Raw genomic sequence first — 17,090 nt, 5'->3', positions numbered from 1 at the left:
CATCCTGAACCGCTGTAGTCCACATGGTGAAGGTACACTGCGGTGCTGTCAGGAAGTAAGTTCCAGGATCTTGACCCAGTGACAAAATGTATCAGTTTATAGTTCTCGGCATTAAATTTCACCTGCTACATGTCCACCTATTCCACCACTCTGTCTATGTCCTCCTGAAGTCACTATCCTCCTCACGGTTCACAATACTTCCAAGTTTTGTGTCATTTGCAAATTTTGAAATTGTGCCCTGTATACCCAAGTCTAACTCATTAATAGAGATCAGAGAGCAGATATAGAGAGTGGCGGTCCTAATACCAACCTCTGGGGGACATTACTCCAGTCCAAGAAACAATTATTCACCACTGCTCTCTGTTTCGTGTCAGTCAGCCAACGTTGTATCCAAGCTACAAAAACAAAAATAGCTGGAAAAACTCAGCAGGTCTGACAGCATCTGCGGAGAGGAACACAGTTAACGTTTCAAGTCCGAATGACTCTTCATCAGAACTAAAGAAATGTAGAAATGTGGTGAAATATAAGCTGGTAGAGGGGGGTGGGACAGGTAGAGCTGGATTGAGGGCCAGTGATGGGTAGAGGCAAAGAAGAGATTGCCTGCTGAGTTTTTCCAGCTACTTTTGTTTTTGTTTCAGATTTCCGGCATCCGCAGTATTTTGCTTTTATCTTTGTATCCATGCTGCTGTGGTCCCTTTTATTCAATGGGCTTTAACTTTGTTGACAAGCTTGTTATGCCACACTTTATCAAACGCCTTTTGGAAGGGCAGGTATACCACATCAGCTGCATTACTTTCATCGACCCTCTCTGCTATCTCAAAAAAAATCTCGATCAGGTTGGTTGGACACAATTTGCCTTCAAAGGTAGGTAAATGGAATTGATGCACTGATTTGTGATGATCTAATTAAATGGTGGAACAGGCTCGAGGGGCTGAATGGCCTCTCCCTGTTGTTATTTTGCATGAAAATGTTTACAAGGAGTACAGTAATAACCCAAATGCAATTTGATGTATATGGGCTGTGCCCAGGCAGTACCATCTGTCCTTAATTTGTGAATGTGCAGCACACTGTAGAGTTTTTTTAGCAGCACAGTGACCCAACATTAGAAGCATTGAGGTTTAAACAGTTGTTCTGTGTGAGTTACAGCCAGAGGATCCTACATTGTTATTTCAGCCACAATTACTTCCGATGGCAACATCTGTGAGATTTATCCTAGGCTATGAGTCCTGCATTGATAATCCAAGTGTGGATTAGCCAGTCAATTCAACCACGCATCCAAAACTTGCCAAGTCTATCAGGAGGGTTCCAGCACTCTATTTTGGCCTCTACACATTAGGGCTGGTGACTGATTGCAAATGAAGCACATTCTGAGCAATCAGCCTGAACAGCATTGGAGCCAGCTTTAACATTCCAAAAATAACTTGTTCTCCAGCAGTTCCAACCCTAATTGGTTTAAAAACTTTCACTCCTGTTTCTTCTTAACAAGGGGATTTAAACAACAGTCTGGGGTTAGTCCCTATGGCAAAACCATTCTCTTAAAGCTATAGGAGTTGTGTCTCATTCAACCTCCTTCCGTGGGCCCTAAGATGATCACTGACTCTCTTCGTTTATCTTGCAGTAATTTCTGTCATTCCACGACTCTTCACATTCTGTATTTTCTTTGTTAATTTTCTCTGCTTTTCCTCTGAAAGTTAATTGGCATCATGCTGGGGTTTGGCTCCACTGCACTGCTAATGGCCCGTTAGGCTTGGCAGATTACGAGACTATTGGGAAGAGGTCCAGTCATCTCCTCACACACATACTCTTCCACCACCAGCTGATTAGCCATTCTCGTCTCCCGGCCAGGCACATTCTGGGGCCAGCTATCGCCCCTCTGACACCGTCCACCTGAAATCAGGTCAGCTCAGCAGAGCCTGAAGATCAAACCTGGAGCCTTGTGCTCGATGAGGTTGAAATAAGTACTGAGCCACTGGAGGACCTTGAAACTCTTCACACTCGGGGGTACAGATTGTTATTCTTCCTGCCCAGGGACCTTCTTTAGCACAAGTAAAACACTAGTCTCCAAATTACCAGGCCCAATACCTACAGAGAACACTCTCTCCCAATCCCTGATGCATAGCTGAATTAAACTTAAGTTTCATATTATAGGTCAGCAGGTAACTGGTGAGGTCACTTTGTGTAAAAGAAGAAAGACTTCATTTATATAGTGCTTTCATGACCACCGGACATCTTAAAGTACTTTACAACGAATGAAGTGAAATGCAGTCACTGTTCTAATTGTGATGTAGAAAATGCAGCAGCCAATTTGCACACAGCAAACTCCCACAGTAGCAATGTGACAATGGCCAGATAATCAGCTTTTCTGTGATATTGACTGAGGGACAAATATTAGTCACGGTAATCCCTATGCTCTTCTTTGAAATAGTGGCTATGAGATCTTTTACATCCACCTGAGAGGGCAGACAGGGCCTCAGTTCAATGTTTTATCAGCACAATGGCAAGTCCAAGAGAGCACCACTTCAGCAGTATTGCGCTGGAGTATCAACCTTAATCTTTTGTGAATATTTTATGTGACTCAAAGGCAAGGGTGCTACCAACTGAGCCACAGCTGACACTCCAATGCAGTACTAAGGGAGTGCTGCATTGTTGGAGGTGCCATCTTGAAATAAAATAACAACTTACATTTATGTAATTTATAATAGTAAATATCCCAATGCATCTTAAAGGAGCAGTTATCAAACAAAATTCGACACCAGCTACAATAAAGGGATCTTAGGATGGGTGACTAAAAACTTGGGCAAACAAATAGGTGCTAAGGAGTGTCTTAAAGGTGGAAAGATAGGTGGGCTGATTTAGCAGGAAAACCCAGAGCTTAGGGTCTTAGGCATGGCTGCCAATAGTGGAGCATTTAAAATCGGAGATGCTTAAGAGGCTAGAATTGGAGGAGCACAGATATCGTGGAGTGTCGTAGGGCTGAAGGTGGTTACAGATAGAGAGGGGCAAAGCCATGGATGGATTTGAAAACAAGGGTGAGAATTTTAAAATTGAAGCATTACCAGTGGGCCAGCAAGCACAGGAGATGTGAAGCTGAGTGGAACCTGGTGTGACTGGCAAGGAGAGTGAGTCTAAAAGTGACAAAGACAGTAATGATGGTTTCAGTAATGAGGTGGTGAGTTAGTAATGGAGATGGTAATATCTCAAAAGTGGATGTTAACAGACTTGCTGATGAACAGGAGGTGGGGTTTAAAACTAATCTTGTGATCTAGCAGGGCACTGAGAGAGTGCAGTGACATGTTGGATCCAAATTAAATTGGATTATCTTAGACCATAAGACCATAAGACCTAGGAGCAGAAATTAAGCCATTCGGCCCATCAAGTCTGCTCCACCATTCAATCATGGCTGATAAGTTTCTCAACCCCATTCTCCTGCCTTCTCCCCGTAACCTTTGATCCCCTTACCAATCAAGAACCTATCTATCTCGGTCTTAAATACACTCAATGACCTGGCCTCCACAGCCTTCTGTGGCAATGAATTCCATAGATTCACCACTCTCTGGCTAAAGAAGTTTCTCCTTATTTCTGTTCTAAAAGGTCTTCCCTTTACTCTGAGGCTGTGCCCTCGGGTCCTAGTCTCTCCTACTAATGGAAACATCTTCCCCATGTCTTAATTCACTTCATCTCTTTCCAATTAACAAATGGACTTCCCTCCTCTTCACACTCCCATCTTCCAAACCTGCATATAGATCAGAGACCAGGGCTGGGCAGGGATTATCATGGTAAGTTCATGTACTTACTTTCAGTTTGCTCAAACTGTTCTGCAGGGACTTTGCAATAGCGCAAGCTCCTGTTGATCGAACCAAACAATCTCCAAAGTTCACCACCTCCAGCTTCTGCAGACTTTCCAGTGCCTTGAATAGGGAGAAGAGAACAAAACGAATTAGCAGATTAAAATTCAAATCCAGCTTGTATGGAATGAATACTGCTTCCCAGGATACCTATCATGGCTGTAAATAGGATTACTTTGGATCTGTTTTAATCCAGTCTCCAAGGAATAGGAATTTGTAGCAAGTAATAAATCTAGCATAAATACTCATTCTGCAATTTCCAAAATGGTGGCCAATAACAAAGAAAGTAGTTGGAATTAAAGGGTGGTATTTTATGCCCTCCCCTTTGGCGAATTTGGTAGCAGGAGGCATTTAATCAGGCAGGAGGGTGGCAGGTAGGGACCCTGGTACCTTCTTGCCTCCATCCCATGGGCGGCCTTCCCACCCCACCACCAACTGAGGCCCTTAGGTGAACAATTAATGTGCACTTAAGGGTCTGATTGCACTGCCACTGCTATTAACCCAGCAGCAGTCCAGGGCCTGCATGCAGGGAGTGCAAGAGGAAACTTGTACAGGTTGCTTGTGGTCTCCTTGGGTGCGGGGGCGGGGGCGGGGTCCCTCGTTTAAAGGTACACAGCAGCTGATCCATGGACTCGGCATTGGGGAAGGGAAGGCCCGCTGAGAGCCACATCCTTTCCCCTGCTGCCAGCTCACCTACATTCTCCTTCCCCATGATTCTGACCCCACAAAACCTCTCCCGGCATCACATATCTCTGGCCTGGTTGCTCCATGATCCGAGGCCTCTAGTGGGTGTATTTTGCGCAGCAGCCACCACCTCCCTGGAGGCGCTGCTGAGCAAAGGAGCTGCTGGCCTCTGATTGGCCAGTAGCTCTTGGCCACTGATTGGCCTGTTAGTTGCCTGATTGGCTCATAATTCAGCGAGCCTTCCCCAGAGGAAGCAACACAGGTCTCTGGCTAGCTTTCCTGCCAGCGGCCAAGAGCCTCATCACCTCCATAAAATTTCCCCCCCATAGAATCTTACATCACAGGAGGAGGCCATTCAGCCCATTGTACCTGAGTCAATTTTTGAAAGAACTGTGCAATTTAGTCACATGCCCCAGCTTTCTCCCAGTAATCTTACAAATTAATCCTTTCCAACTACAACAGCTTTAGGGCTAAGACATTGACCTTTTCCCTCTTGGACTTCTGGGCCTTGATATGTTCACCACTGATCAAACAAGTTCAAGATCTGTCCATGAGGCATCAGTCCCTCGTATCGATCAAGTGATACAAACAGCACTTAGATCTTTGACTCGAACAATGACGTAATCCAGGAGGTGCTAATGCTTTGATCTAGGTGCCTGAATGTGATTTTGTATTTGACCTTCTGGCAGAAGAGGGTGTTTGTTATAATGAGGCCACGCTGAACACACTTTGTCAGCAGGAGGACACCATTTGCATTGGCTTTTCCCAACCCCCTCCAGATATCAGAGTCACAGCCAACCCTGACATTAAAGTTCCTCAGAAGAATGACCTTTTTTTTCTTTTGGAATGGCGGTGAGGACTTCACCAAGGTCAAAATGGAACTTTTCCTTCATCGGAGTCAAGGGTTGGGCCATAAGTGCTGATGATGGTGGCATACTGATTACAGCTGAGCTGCAGGTGAAGTGTCATGAGTCTTTCACCGATTTAACTGGGGAGTTCAGGCAGTGCATCCAAGATCCTATTACAGATGGGAAAACCATCTCTGTGGACACGAGGGCCGCTGTCAGCCTTTCCCTTCCAGTGGGTGTATCCCCCTGCTTGTTCCTTCAGCTGCCTCTCCCCAGGAAGGCGGGTCTCGTTGAGGGCACCGATGTCAATTTAGAGTCTTGGTTATTCATATAATATGATCGCAGTTCTTCTTTCCAGATGGCCACTCTTGAGATTATCCCTGTGTCTTCTAACATTCCAAGTTGCAAAATTTAAAGTTTTCTTCCTTTGACCACAGAGATGGTGATACCGCAGGGTGTGGTTCCCCAGCCAGGAGAAAGTGGGACAGCCCATTTTTACGGCACCTTTTCTGGCCCTCTTCTCATTTGGAGTGAGTAGAGTGTATCCTGTAGCTGCCTATAGACACCTCTGTCCCAACACAGGTGGCCAATGACCTTCATGCATCTGTTGCCTATGTGCTGATCCTTGACTAGGGACTTCCAGGTTCAAAGCCCTGTCCCTGTCGCCAATTCTCCATCACCACAGGACTTGGCAAATGGTAGAAGCCTCTGCGTGACTTTGTTTATGGTAAGGTGCTGTTATTTGATCTTGACGGGTTGGTGGTCAGATTTTGGGGACATTTTGAACCATGATGACCAGGACACCTTGCTCCTGCAGCCCTGTTCCACCTTTACAGCCAGTGAGACTCACAGTCATCCTTCAACTGTTCTGCCACTGAGGACTTTTTGAATCTCACTTGATCTAGCACCATGGGTGGCCCAATGATTGCTTCTGTGGATCGTCACCTTGGCCTGGTGGAGAGGCTTGTGTTCTCTTACGATCCCTTCAGCAATGCCGTTGGGAGCTCCTTGCTCCTATACACAATATCGCAACTGAAGCCAAAACAGGGTATTCGCATTTCTTCATCTAATTTCTTCATCAAACCCTATCAGCATAGCCACCTACTCATTTCTCCCTCATGTGCTTATCTAGTTTCTCCTTAAATCTATTTATGCTATTCACCTTAATTACTCCAGCTGGTAGCAAGTTCTACATTCTCACCACTCTCTGGGTGAAGGATTTTCTCCTGACTTCCCTATTGGATTTATTAGTGACTGTCTTATACTGATGACCCCTAGTTTCAGACTCTGCTACAAGTGGAAACATTTCTACATCTAGTTAACACAAGTAGGATGGGCTGAATGGCCTCTTTCCTTACAGGCTGCTATGAAACAGTTAATTATGGGCTTATTTCCAGCTGTACCATTTTGGCGTTCTTTGTTCTTTTATTGTAACCATCTCAGGAATTGCAAAAAGGAGAGAGATCACATGGGTACACACTTGTCTGATTTCAGTGCTTAAACAGTTTCTCTCAGTGTTATTGGGGCAACACTTCATTACATCCAGCTCATACCACACACAATGGCAGCACTGAGTGCTACAAGTGAGAAAATATTTCAATTCCCAGGACTGCCATCACTCACTCTGTGATAACACCAAAATAGATCTTACTTCCCTGCAATAGGCTCTCAACAAACATATTATAGCACAGAGTGAAATATTTTCTTCATTGAAAATTCCAGATAACACATAGAAACCAAAGATTTCAGAAACCATAGAGCGGGTATAAAAAGATGTAGATCAGAAATCAGGCTCTGGCACAGTGGAAGCAAATCTAACCATGGAGAAAGGCAGTCAATAATCTTGTCAAGCCCATCAGCAGGATCAGATGTGAGATTGTTGGGGAAAGAACATAGCACCAGCTGCTGCCTTCAAAGAATAAGCAAAACACAGTGACAAGGTTTGACTTCAGTGCTAAAAGCCTCGGTTTATAACCCATAGAATGTGAATTCAAATCCCACCATGAGCATTTTGAGGATTTGAAATCAATTTTTAAAAAAAATCTGAAATTAAAAAGCTTCTGTCAGTAAAAGTGATCACAAAGTGGGTGAACTGTTGTAAGAAGCAAAATCTTCCCTAATGTTCTTTAGGGAATGAAACCTGTTGTCGTTATCCAGTCTGGTCTACAAACCAGTGCACACCATTGTGGTTGACTCTTAATTGTCCTCTGAAGTGGTCGTATAATGACTCACTCAATGGCATCAAGTTACTGCCAGTTGCTGAAGAAAGCTCACCAGCACCTTCTCAGAACAACTAGTCGATGGGCATTAAATGTCAGCCTTGGCAGCAATGCCCACATCCCGAGGATAAGTTTTAAAAAAGACCCTCCCTGAGGAAATGATTTAATCCAAAAATACAGCTGAGGAATTGGAGTTTAGTTAAAGAGAGACGTTGAAGCAATACCATCCACGAGACAGTGGGATTGAGTTCCACCATAAGGTTCTTCAATGGAGAAACTGTTTGCTCAAAGTGAATAATGAAGAGATGGGGTCACTGTTATTCCACCAATTCCATGATAGCTGAAGTTCACAAAGGTTAGTGACACTTAGAGGGGTTAAACTGTCACCCAGTCTGCCTGTCCTGGAAAGTATGAGCCAAAAATCGGAGAGAAAACATTGTGGTGTCCATTATTGTGCTGGGGGTACCGGCTAGGAGAGCAGCAACAGCTGGCTCAGAGGCATAGCTGTCCCCTGCCAGATAGTGAGCCTGGGGACATGCAGTCAGCCAGGTTAACATTTGAAGGTTCTGAAGAAGGGTCATACGGACTCGAAACGTTAATTCTGTTTCTCTCTCCACAGATGCTGCTAGACCTGCTGAGTTTTTCCAGCATTTTCTGTTTTTGTTTAACATATGGAGCATTTGGAGAACCTGGAGAAGGTCAATACCTACGCATGAATAACACGTTATTTTTGTCAGTTCACCCCGTGACAGAGAGACGTCTATACAACAGTTGAGACTACCAGGAATCCAGAAATGCCCTGAATTGTACACTGCAACACAAGTAATACATATGAGTTCTATTGCTGTATAGTGCAGAATAATATAACAATAGCTCTACAATTCAGTGAATCACCGCCACAGAAGCATTGCCAAACATAGAGTTGTAGCACCTCTACTGCTTGAGGGCAGTTTGGAGGAGCCAAGGGTGTACTGAAAGCTCCTAGACCCAAATTCCAAATCTTAGCAGTTTTAGATAGGGGTAGAGTGAGGAGGAAATTGTTTTAAAGTGAAGATGCTTGAGCAGCACCACGATATGAGCAAAATGGATGGCTTAGTGATTCAAGGATGCTCTGGATTTCAGGGGGTCTCAGTTATTTCCTGGAGAGAAATAAGTGTGCAGCTATCACAGGATTACAGAGGTGAAATGACATAATCTAAAGTGTTGGTCACATGTAGGTGCTGACTATTCTGCAGGAACTGACCACAACCTGATCTGGCCTTCTCCTTAACTCATACCACCATGTACACTATGATGAACTAGCCCAGAGATGGTTGACTATCTCTGATATATATAACCTGCAGGGCCAGTAGTTGACTGAGAGTTAGATGGTGTTCCTTCTGGCAGGTTTTTTTGACAGTGGTGATAATAAGATCTCAGTGGCACAGCTTAAACCCTCAGCATCTTATTTTATCAGCATGATGTTCCGACCCTTACAGGGTGCCCTTGCCTGACAGTCCTGCCCATGTGCACTGACCTCCCATTCATCAACTGAAAGAATCTTGGCTGCTATATTAAGATCTAAACTACGTTGCTGTCCAGCTGCTGTGTCTGGTGGCAGCTTATGTGTTCGATAGGGACTCAGAGTGACTCAGGAGACATAAGTGCTAGTCCTTGAGATTACTGGAAATGTGCCCACAACACTTGGACCCACAACTTCAACACACTGCTGTTCAAAAACCTAACGCTTTGCTCGCTTTCTCTGGCCAACATGTGTGCCTTTTGGGGTTTTGAAAGCAAAACCTGGCAAATTCAGAAAAACACACGAGTTTGAATCATCCCAATTCAGAATTTGACAAAGCTGAGCTCAAACCCTATTGCATCCTTTTAGTTACAAAAAGCTTAGTACTTCAGCATCAATAGGTACTTTGCAGAGCAGATAATGAACTTCTAGCCCAGTGGTGCTGGAATTCCTGCTTCATTTGCACCAGTCATATTCCCTACTCACCTTGAACAATAGTGTAAGGATAACTCATTATTATCAATATTCACAACTGTCATATATGACACATTGGGAGTGCTATGGTAGGGTATGGGTGCAGGGAAAGGGACGAAAGGGTGAATATCCAGTTGCTGGGCACATTTAAAGTCATTTTGCAGTGGAGCAGGAAAAATTGCAGGAGGCAGTCCAGAGCCTCATCTTAGGGTGTTCCATACAAAGATGCACTTCACTCTAAGCTTGGGACAATGTGAGAGACAGCATTGCACTTTGCCAATGGCTCAGCTTTCCACAGTCAGAGGCAGGCATTCCGCATGTATCAATGTGCTTATCCAGTCAGTGGCCCATTAAATGTGGCAAGTAAATGGCACCATGTAATGCTGCCACCTGAATGCAGCATGTTCAGCAAATAACATTGACACTGCTGACTGTGGTTGGCTGAAGCAATTGTGGAAGCTGCCAGGATAACAGGACATTCATTTGTATAATTCTGTTCTTGTGGCTGTCCTTCAGCTGCAGATTCATTGCCTATTCTTATCATGGACAGCATTGGGGGAAGGGGTGGGGAATGGTAGCTGACACTAGATGCCCAGCAGCACTATGGCATTATCATCTGAGATGTCAGCAGTTCCTAAATATGCTCATTGTTTAAAAGGAGACTAATGGTAGCATGCAAGTCAATCAGATTTCCTCTTCCCCAATTTACTTTTCTTATTTTTAAGAGTGGAGAAAATGTAATCCCTAAATAGTAAAGCAACTATTGCATTTCTGTAACCTTCTCCAACCTTACAACCCTCCAAGAACTCTGTACTTTTCCAATTCTGGTCCCTTGTATCCCCGATTCCATCATTCCCCCACCACTAATGGTCATGCATTCAGCTGCCTAGGTAGCAAACCTCTCTGCCTCTCTACCTCACTCTCCAACTTTAAGGCACTCCTTGAAATTGACTTCTTTGGCCAAACTTTTGGTTACCTGTCTTAATATCTCCTTGGTGTCAAATGTTGTTTATAATGCTCTTGTAAAGCACCATGTTAAAAGTGCTATATAACTGCAAGTTGTTGTTGTTTAACCTCTCTCCTCCAATGTAACATGAAGAATTTTCATTTGTAGCTGAATATATGAAGTGTCTCACTCAGTATTTCACACTCTCTCTACATGGTGATTTTTTGTGGCAGGAAACCATGCAGCTCCTCAATCACTAAGGTACTTATTTAACAATGTGTCCTCATTTCATTAAAATTCTTCATGATGCATGAAATTTGAATTATAAAATGTTAACTGCATCAAAAGTAAATATTATTTGCGTGAAAGATTTATTTCCCTTAATGGAATAAGTATTCCATAATAAACCGTACGTAAATTTAATTAAACTAAGCAAAACATGGAAGGGAGATCAAACAAGTTAATTTAACCCCTGTGTTTGCCCCTGCAATCATTATACAAAGTTAGGAATACTCAGTGTTAATTCTATACAATCCCAGTGAGTTTATGTACAATAATACTGGGCTGTAAACTTGTTGCAATATTTTACAATGAATAGCTGTTAAATTTAAACAACAGGATAAAATGTAAACACCTGATGGAATTGAGGAATACGAACAACACCTACTCTGATAGGATTTCGAGATCACAGCAACAGGAGGAGGACATTCAGCTCCTTGTGCCTGTTCTGCCATTCTATTAAATCATGTACCCGATCTGGAGTTCAACTCCATTTACTCACCTTTGCTCCATACCTCTTGATACCTTTGGCCTAACAGAAATCTGTTGATCCGTTGAAAACTGCAATTGATCCCCAATATCCACAGCCTTTTGGGGTAGAGAGTTCCAGACTGCCACTAGCCCATGTGTGAAGAAGTGCTTCCTGACATCAACCCTGGACAGCCTTGTACCAAATTTAATGCTATGCACTTGGTTCTGGACTCTCCCAACAGTTGTTCTATCAAACTCCACGATCATTTTAAACACCTTGATCAGATCACCGCATCAACCTTCTAAACTTACAAGAATACAAACCAAGTTTATCCAACTTGTTCTTATAATATAACCCTTTAAGCCTCATTATCATTCTGTTTTATCTGTGCTGTGCCCATTCCAAGACCAATGTTGTATTTATTATATATGGTACAATAAATGTAATTTATTGCCCTTTTGAAAGTTACTCGTGAATCAGCTTCCACCACGCTTTCAGGCAGACAATTACAGATCATAACAACGTGCTGTGTGAAAATATTTTTTAATTATCTCCCCTCCCCCAGCTTTTTGACACGTACCTTAAATCCAAGTTCTCTGGTTACCGAAGCACTTCATGTGAGGTACTTATGTCAGAACCTGCCTCTCACCAATTGGTGTCTTCAGCTATTAGCAAAAGTGCACCATATGAAGCCACTGCCATCCCCTGTGGATTTCATTTGCTGTGTGTCCATCACTTGACACAGATGGAAGGATGCTGACAAAGACGATGAGGTTACTGACCTTCCTACCATTGGAACCAGTTTCTCCCTACCTACGATAACAAAACCCCTCATTATATGTGCACAATGGAACCAGTGCAGGTGTGTTACGTGTGTATAAGTGCACAGTCTACTTTTAAATCAGTCGATTAATCAAAGTTTGTGATTAATTCAAAGGTTATTTTAAATACTGAATTTCCATTTTATGCCACTAAATTATTGCACAATTCAGATTTTCTTAGCACAAAAAAAGACTGTAAATGATTTATATTTCAGAATCACAGAACCATAGAAAGTTTACAGCACAGGAAGAGGCCACTTGGCCCATTGTGTCTGCACCACGTGAAAAATAAGCCCCCTGACCCAATCCCACTTTCCAGCATTTTGTCTGTAGCTCTGCAGGTCACTGCAATTGAGTTGCACACCCAGATACCTTTTAAATGAGTTGAGGGTTTCTGCCTCTACTACCCTTTCAGGCAGTGAGTTCCAGACCCTACAACCCTCAGGGTGAAAACATGTTTTCCTCATCTCCCTTCTAATCCTTCTACCAATCACTTTCAATCCCTTCTCCCTAGTCACTGACCTCTCTGCTTAAGTAAATAGGCCCTTCCCATCCATTCTATCCAGGCCCCTTACAAATTTGTACATCTCAATCAAATTTCCCCTCAGCCTCCTCTGCTCCAAGGAGAACAATCCCAGTCTATCCAATCTTTCCTCATAGCTGCACTTTTCCAATCCTGGCAATATCCTCGTAAACCTCCTCTGTACCCTCACCAGTGCAATCACATCCTTTCTGTTATGAGGTGGCCAGAACTGCACACAGTACTCATGTTATAGCTTAACAAATGTTTTATATAGTTCCAGCATAACCTCCCTGCTCTTATATTCTATGCCCCGGAGAATAAATGAAAATAGTCTATATGCCTTTTTAACCACCTTACTGACCTGTACCTGCTACCTCCAGAGAGCTGTGGACATTCATTCAAGGTTCCTCACTTCCTCTACACCTCTCAGTATCCTCCCATTTATTGTGTATTCCCTTGTCTTATCTCCCCAAATGCATTACCTCACATTTCTCCAGGCTGAATTCCATTTGCCACTTTTCTGCCCACCTAACCAGTCCATTGATACCTTCCTGCAGCCTACAGCTCGCTATCAACCACGTGGCCAATTTTTGGATTGTCTGCAAACTTCTTGATCATTTCCCTACATTTACGTTTAAATCATTATTATATACCACAAAAAGCAGGGGATCTAGTATTGAGCCCTGCAGAACCCCACTGGAAACAGCCTTCCAGCCTGAAAAACACTGTCAAATATTACCCTTTGTTTCCTACCACTGAGCCAATTCTGTATCCAGCATGTTACATTCCCTTGGATCCCATGGGCTTTTATTTTTTTTAACTAGTTTGCCATGGGGGACCTTGTCAAAAGCCTTGCTAAAATCCATGTAGACCACATCAACTGCACTACCCTCATCAATCCCCTTTATTACCTCCTCAAAAAATTCAGTCAAGTTAGTCAGATATGATCTTCCCTTAACAAATCCATGCTGATTGTCCTTGATTTATCCATGCCTTTCTAAGTGACAGTTTATTCTGTCCCTCAGAATTAATTCCAATAATTTGGCCAGCACCAAGGTCAGGCTGACTGGCCTGTAATTATTCAGTCTATCCCTCGCTCCCTTTTTAAACAAAGCAGGCATCCAATCCTCCGGATCACACGTATCCCAGTGAGGGTTGGAAAATGATGGTCGGACCCTCCACAATTTCCTCCCTGGCTACTTTTAACAGCGTTGGGTACGTCCCATCCGGACCTGGTGATTTATCAATTTTCAAGGATGCTAATACTTAATACTTCCTCTCTCCCTGTGTTTATCACATCCAATACTTCACACTCCTCTTCCTTAACTACAATATCTGCACTGTCTGGTCTTCTGTAAAGACAGACGCAAAGTATTCATTAGGAGCCATTCCACATCCTCTGCCTCCACACATAGGTTACCTATTTAGTCTTTTATGGGCCCTACTCTTTTCTTAGTTGTCCTCTTACTCTTAAGGTATTGACAAAACATCTTTGGGTTCTCCTTGATTTTGCTTGCCAAGATTCTTTCATGCCCTCTCTTTGCTTTTCTAATTTCCTTTTTGATTTTACTCCTTCATTTTTCTATACTCCTCTTGGTTTTCTGTAGTATTGAGGTTTTGGTTTCTGACAGAAGCTTTCCTTTTCTGCTTTATCTTACTCTGTAGGGTCCTTGACATCCAGAGCACTCTAGATTTGGCTGTTCCACCCTTTTTCTTTGTGGGAACACCTTGGGCAGAATTTTGCCCTTGGTGGGCAGGCGGGTCCCACCGGCTCGGTGGCGAGTGGGCAGCTGAACTCCGCTGCCGAAATGGGGCCGGCCGCCATTTTGAGTGGGCGGGCCAATTAAGGCCCACCCAGCGGCCTGCCCGACAGGAAGTGCTATGCGCTTCTTGTGCGGGGGGATGGAGGGATTCCCCATCTGTCAAAGTGAGCGCACTGCTCCCTGAGGCAAAGTCCTGTCTCAGGGAGATTACTGACAGGTAAGAAAAGTCAAAAATTAGAGAAATATTAAAATTATTAACATGTACCCCTCATGTGACAATGTCACACGAGATCGGACATGTTAATAAGAAACACATAAAGTCTATTAAATTTTAAAAAACGGACATGAAACCTCATCCTGCCAGTGGATGAGGTTTCATGTATTATCAGAAGCCCGCTGGGGCTCCTGGCCTGCCCGCCAGCCTTAAGGTTGGACGGGCAGGTCTTTAATTATCTTAATTACTCTGTCAATAGCCTCAATTGGCCATTGACAGGTTGGCGGGTGGACAGCTGATTTCGCTGTCTGCCCACCTTCCTGAAGATTTAAGGGACTGGGATGATGTTGGGGGTTCCTCCCAATGTCATCCCGCATCATTTTCCCCAAATCGCCGAGGGGAAATTCCTGGCCCTTGAATCTGCCCTTTGAATGCCTTCTACTGCTCCGACACTGATTTACTTTCAGGTAGCCGTTTCCAGTTCACTTTTGCTAAATCATTTCTCAGCTTAGTAAAATTGTCCTTGCCCCACTTTAACTCCTGTTCTATATTTGTCCTTTTCTGTAATTATGTTAAAACTAACCAAATTATGGTCACTCCCACTGCCACTCCATCCATCTGCCCAGCTTCATTTCTTAAAACTAAGTCCAGGACCACCCCTTCTCTTGTTGGACTTGCTGCTTACAGGTCAAAAAATGTTCTCCTGAATGCACCTTAAGAATTGTGTTCCCTCCATTCCATTCACACTAAAACTATCCCAGTTAATATTGGGACAGTTAAAATCCCCTATTACTGTCCTATTGTTTTTGCACTTCTCAGAGATGTGCCTACCTATTTGCTCTTCTATCTCCCTACGACTGTTTGGGGGTCTATGGTGCACTCCTGGTCATGTGGCTGCCCCTTTTTTGTTCCTAAACTCAATCCAAATCACCTCAATTGATGATCCTTCTAACATATCATCCTTCCTCACAGCTGTCATTGTTCTCTCTAACCAAAATTACCACTCGCCTCCCTTTTTATCCCCCTCTCTATCTCATCTGAAAACTCTGGCCAGGAATGTTGAACTGCCATTCCTGACCCTCTTTAAGCCGTGTTTCTGTAACAGCTAAGATGTCATAAAGCCACGTTTCTATCTGTGCCCTCAGCTCGTCTGCTTTATTTGCTACACTCCTTGCATTGAAGTATATACCAGGTTAAACCAGGTTTTCTGTGACTCCGTTTCAGAAGGATAAATAAACAAACATTTCAGTGCAGCTTAGCACAGAGTGTAACTTTGAACAGAGTGCTGAGGCTGGGTGAATAAGGGGTTCAGTGAGGAGGGAAAGCAGGTACACCTTTACTTGTGCTTTTTCTAACTTTTTCAACTGTAAGAATTGGTTCTTGCTCTACTACAGGAGTAGCTGTTTGGTGAGTGGCTAAGGTCTATTCTATTTCTATGGTTTTAAAAGAATACAAACTAGTAGTAAAGTTAATAAAATATAAAAAAAGCTGTGAGCTTAACTGTACCCAATGTACTCTTACATAAGTTTCTGAGCAAGTGTTAGTCTTTGCATTAAAACATAGACATATTTTAAATTCTTATTGCTTTCTGTGCCTGAACCAATGGGTTTTCTAATATATCAGCATGAATGTTTTACTGCATTGATAGATACTGCGTCTTCCTCTTTTTCGCACCCTAACATACTGACACCTGCCACACTAACTTACAGTAAAAAATATTTAAGGTGTCCCCTGGTCACTTATTTCAGTTTCATTACCTACACAATGACTGCATTTCAAAAGTAATCCACTGGATATGAAGCACTGAGAACATAATAAAATAACATGAATAAATGCAAACTCTTTCTTACTGCCTTTCATTGGTAGAAATGATGTGGTTTCTTGTACACGAGGCTATAGGGCAGTTTGCATCTATTCAAAGACCGCATGGAATAGGAATATTGAAGGGTATGGGGCAATGAGCAGGAGATTGGAGTTAGGTTAGGTGTCCCATCTGGTGAAAAAGAGCAGCACAGCCTCAAGGACTTATTTATGCTGTACCATTCTTCAGTTTTACAAGTGTATATTGTCTCAAACAGCTCTGGTTTAGCATGCCTGCAGTTATCACTGACAATCACTGACAAACAAATCATAAATCTTTTGCAGGTAGTCCAATAGTGCCACTGGGTAGTTACTATCTTTCAGATTCCATTAAGTGCTGGTGATATGGGCCTTGGTGGGTAGAGCAACACAGAGCTTGCAGTATAATTCAGTTTTCCCAGCTCCACTTCATTGTCTGTGAATTGTTTTAGGATGTGAAAGGAGTTATATAAATGCATTTTTTTCTTCCTAAGTACACACCAATCTTCACAAACAATTATTTTTGGTTAATCAGTCCTGTACCATTCTACTCGAGTACCAATCTCAAACCAACGGATAGTATAAACACTCTGTCACAAACTCTGTAACCTTGTCATCAGCTCCATTCTCCTCTCTAACTTCTGCCGCTGAAACAGACTATT

The 17,090-nt window shown here is 43.1% G+C and overlaps 1 protein-coding gene across 1 annotated transcript in view; it reads right to left on the bottom strand.

The window, feature by feature from the left end:
- Positions 1-17,090, bottom strand: part of LOC121293686 (ran GTPase-activating protein 1-like) — a 468,446-nt gene that overhangs the window by 16,582 nt on the left and 434,774 nt on the right. The window contains exon 7 of the mRNA XM_041216855.1: positions 3,795-3,908. Coding sequence (XP_041072789.1) covers positions 3,795-3,908 — 114 coding nt within the window. The remainder of the gene's footprint in view (positions 1-3,794; positions 3,909-17,090) is intronic.

This window comes from Carcharodon carcharias, chromosome 22 (genome assembly GCF_017639515.1).
Source record: "Carcharodon carcharias isolate sCarCar2 chromosome 22, sCarCar2.pri, whole genome shotgun sequence".
In the NCBI taxonomy this organism is placed as follows: Eukaryota; Metazoa; Chordata; class Chondrichthyes; order Lamniformes; family Lamnidae; genus Carcharodon; species Carcharodon carcharias.
This window is presented reverse-complemented; position numbering and strand designations above follow the sequence as displayed.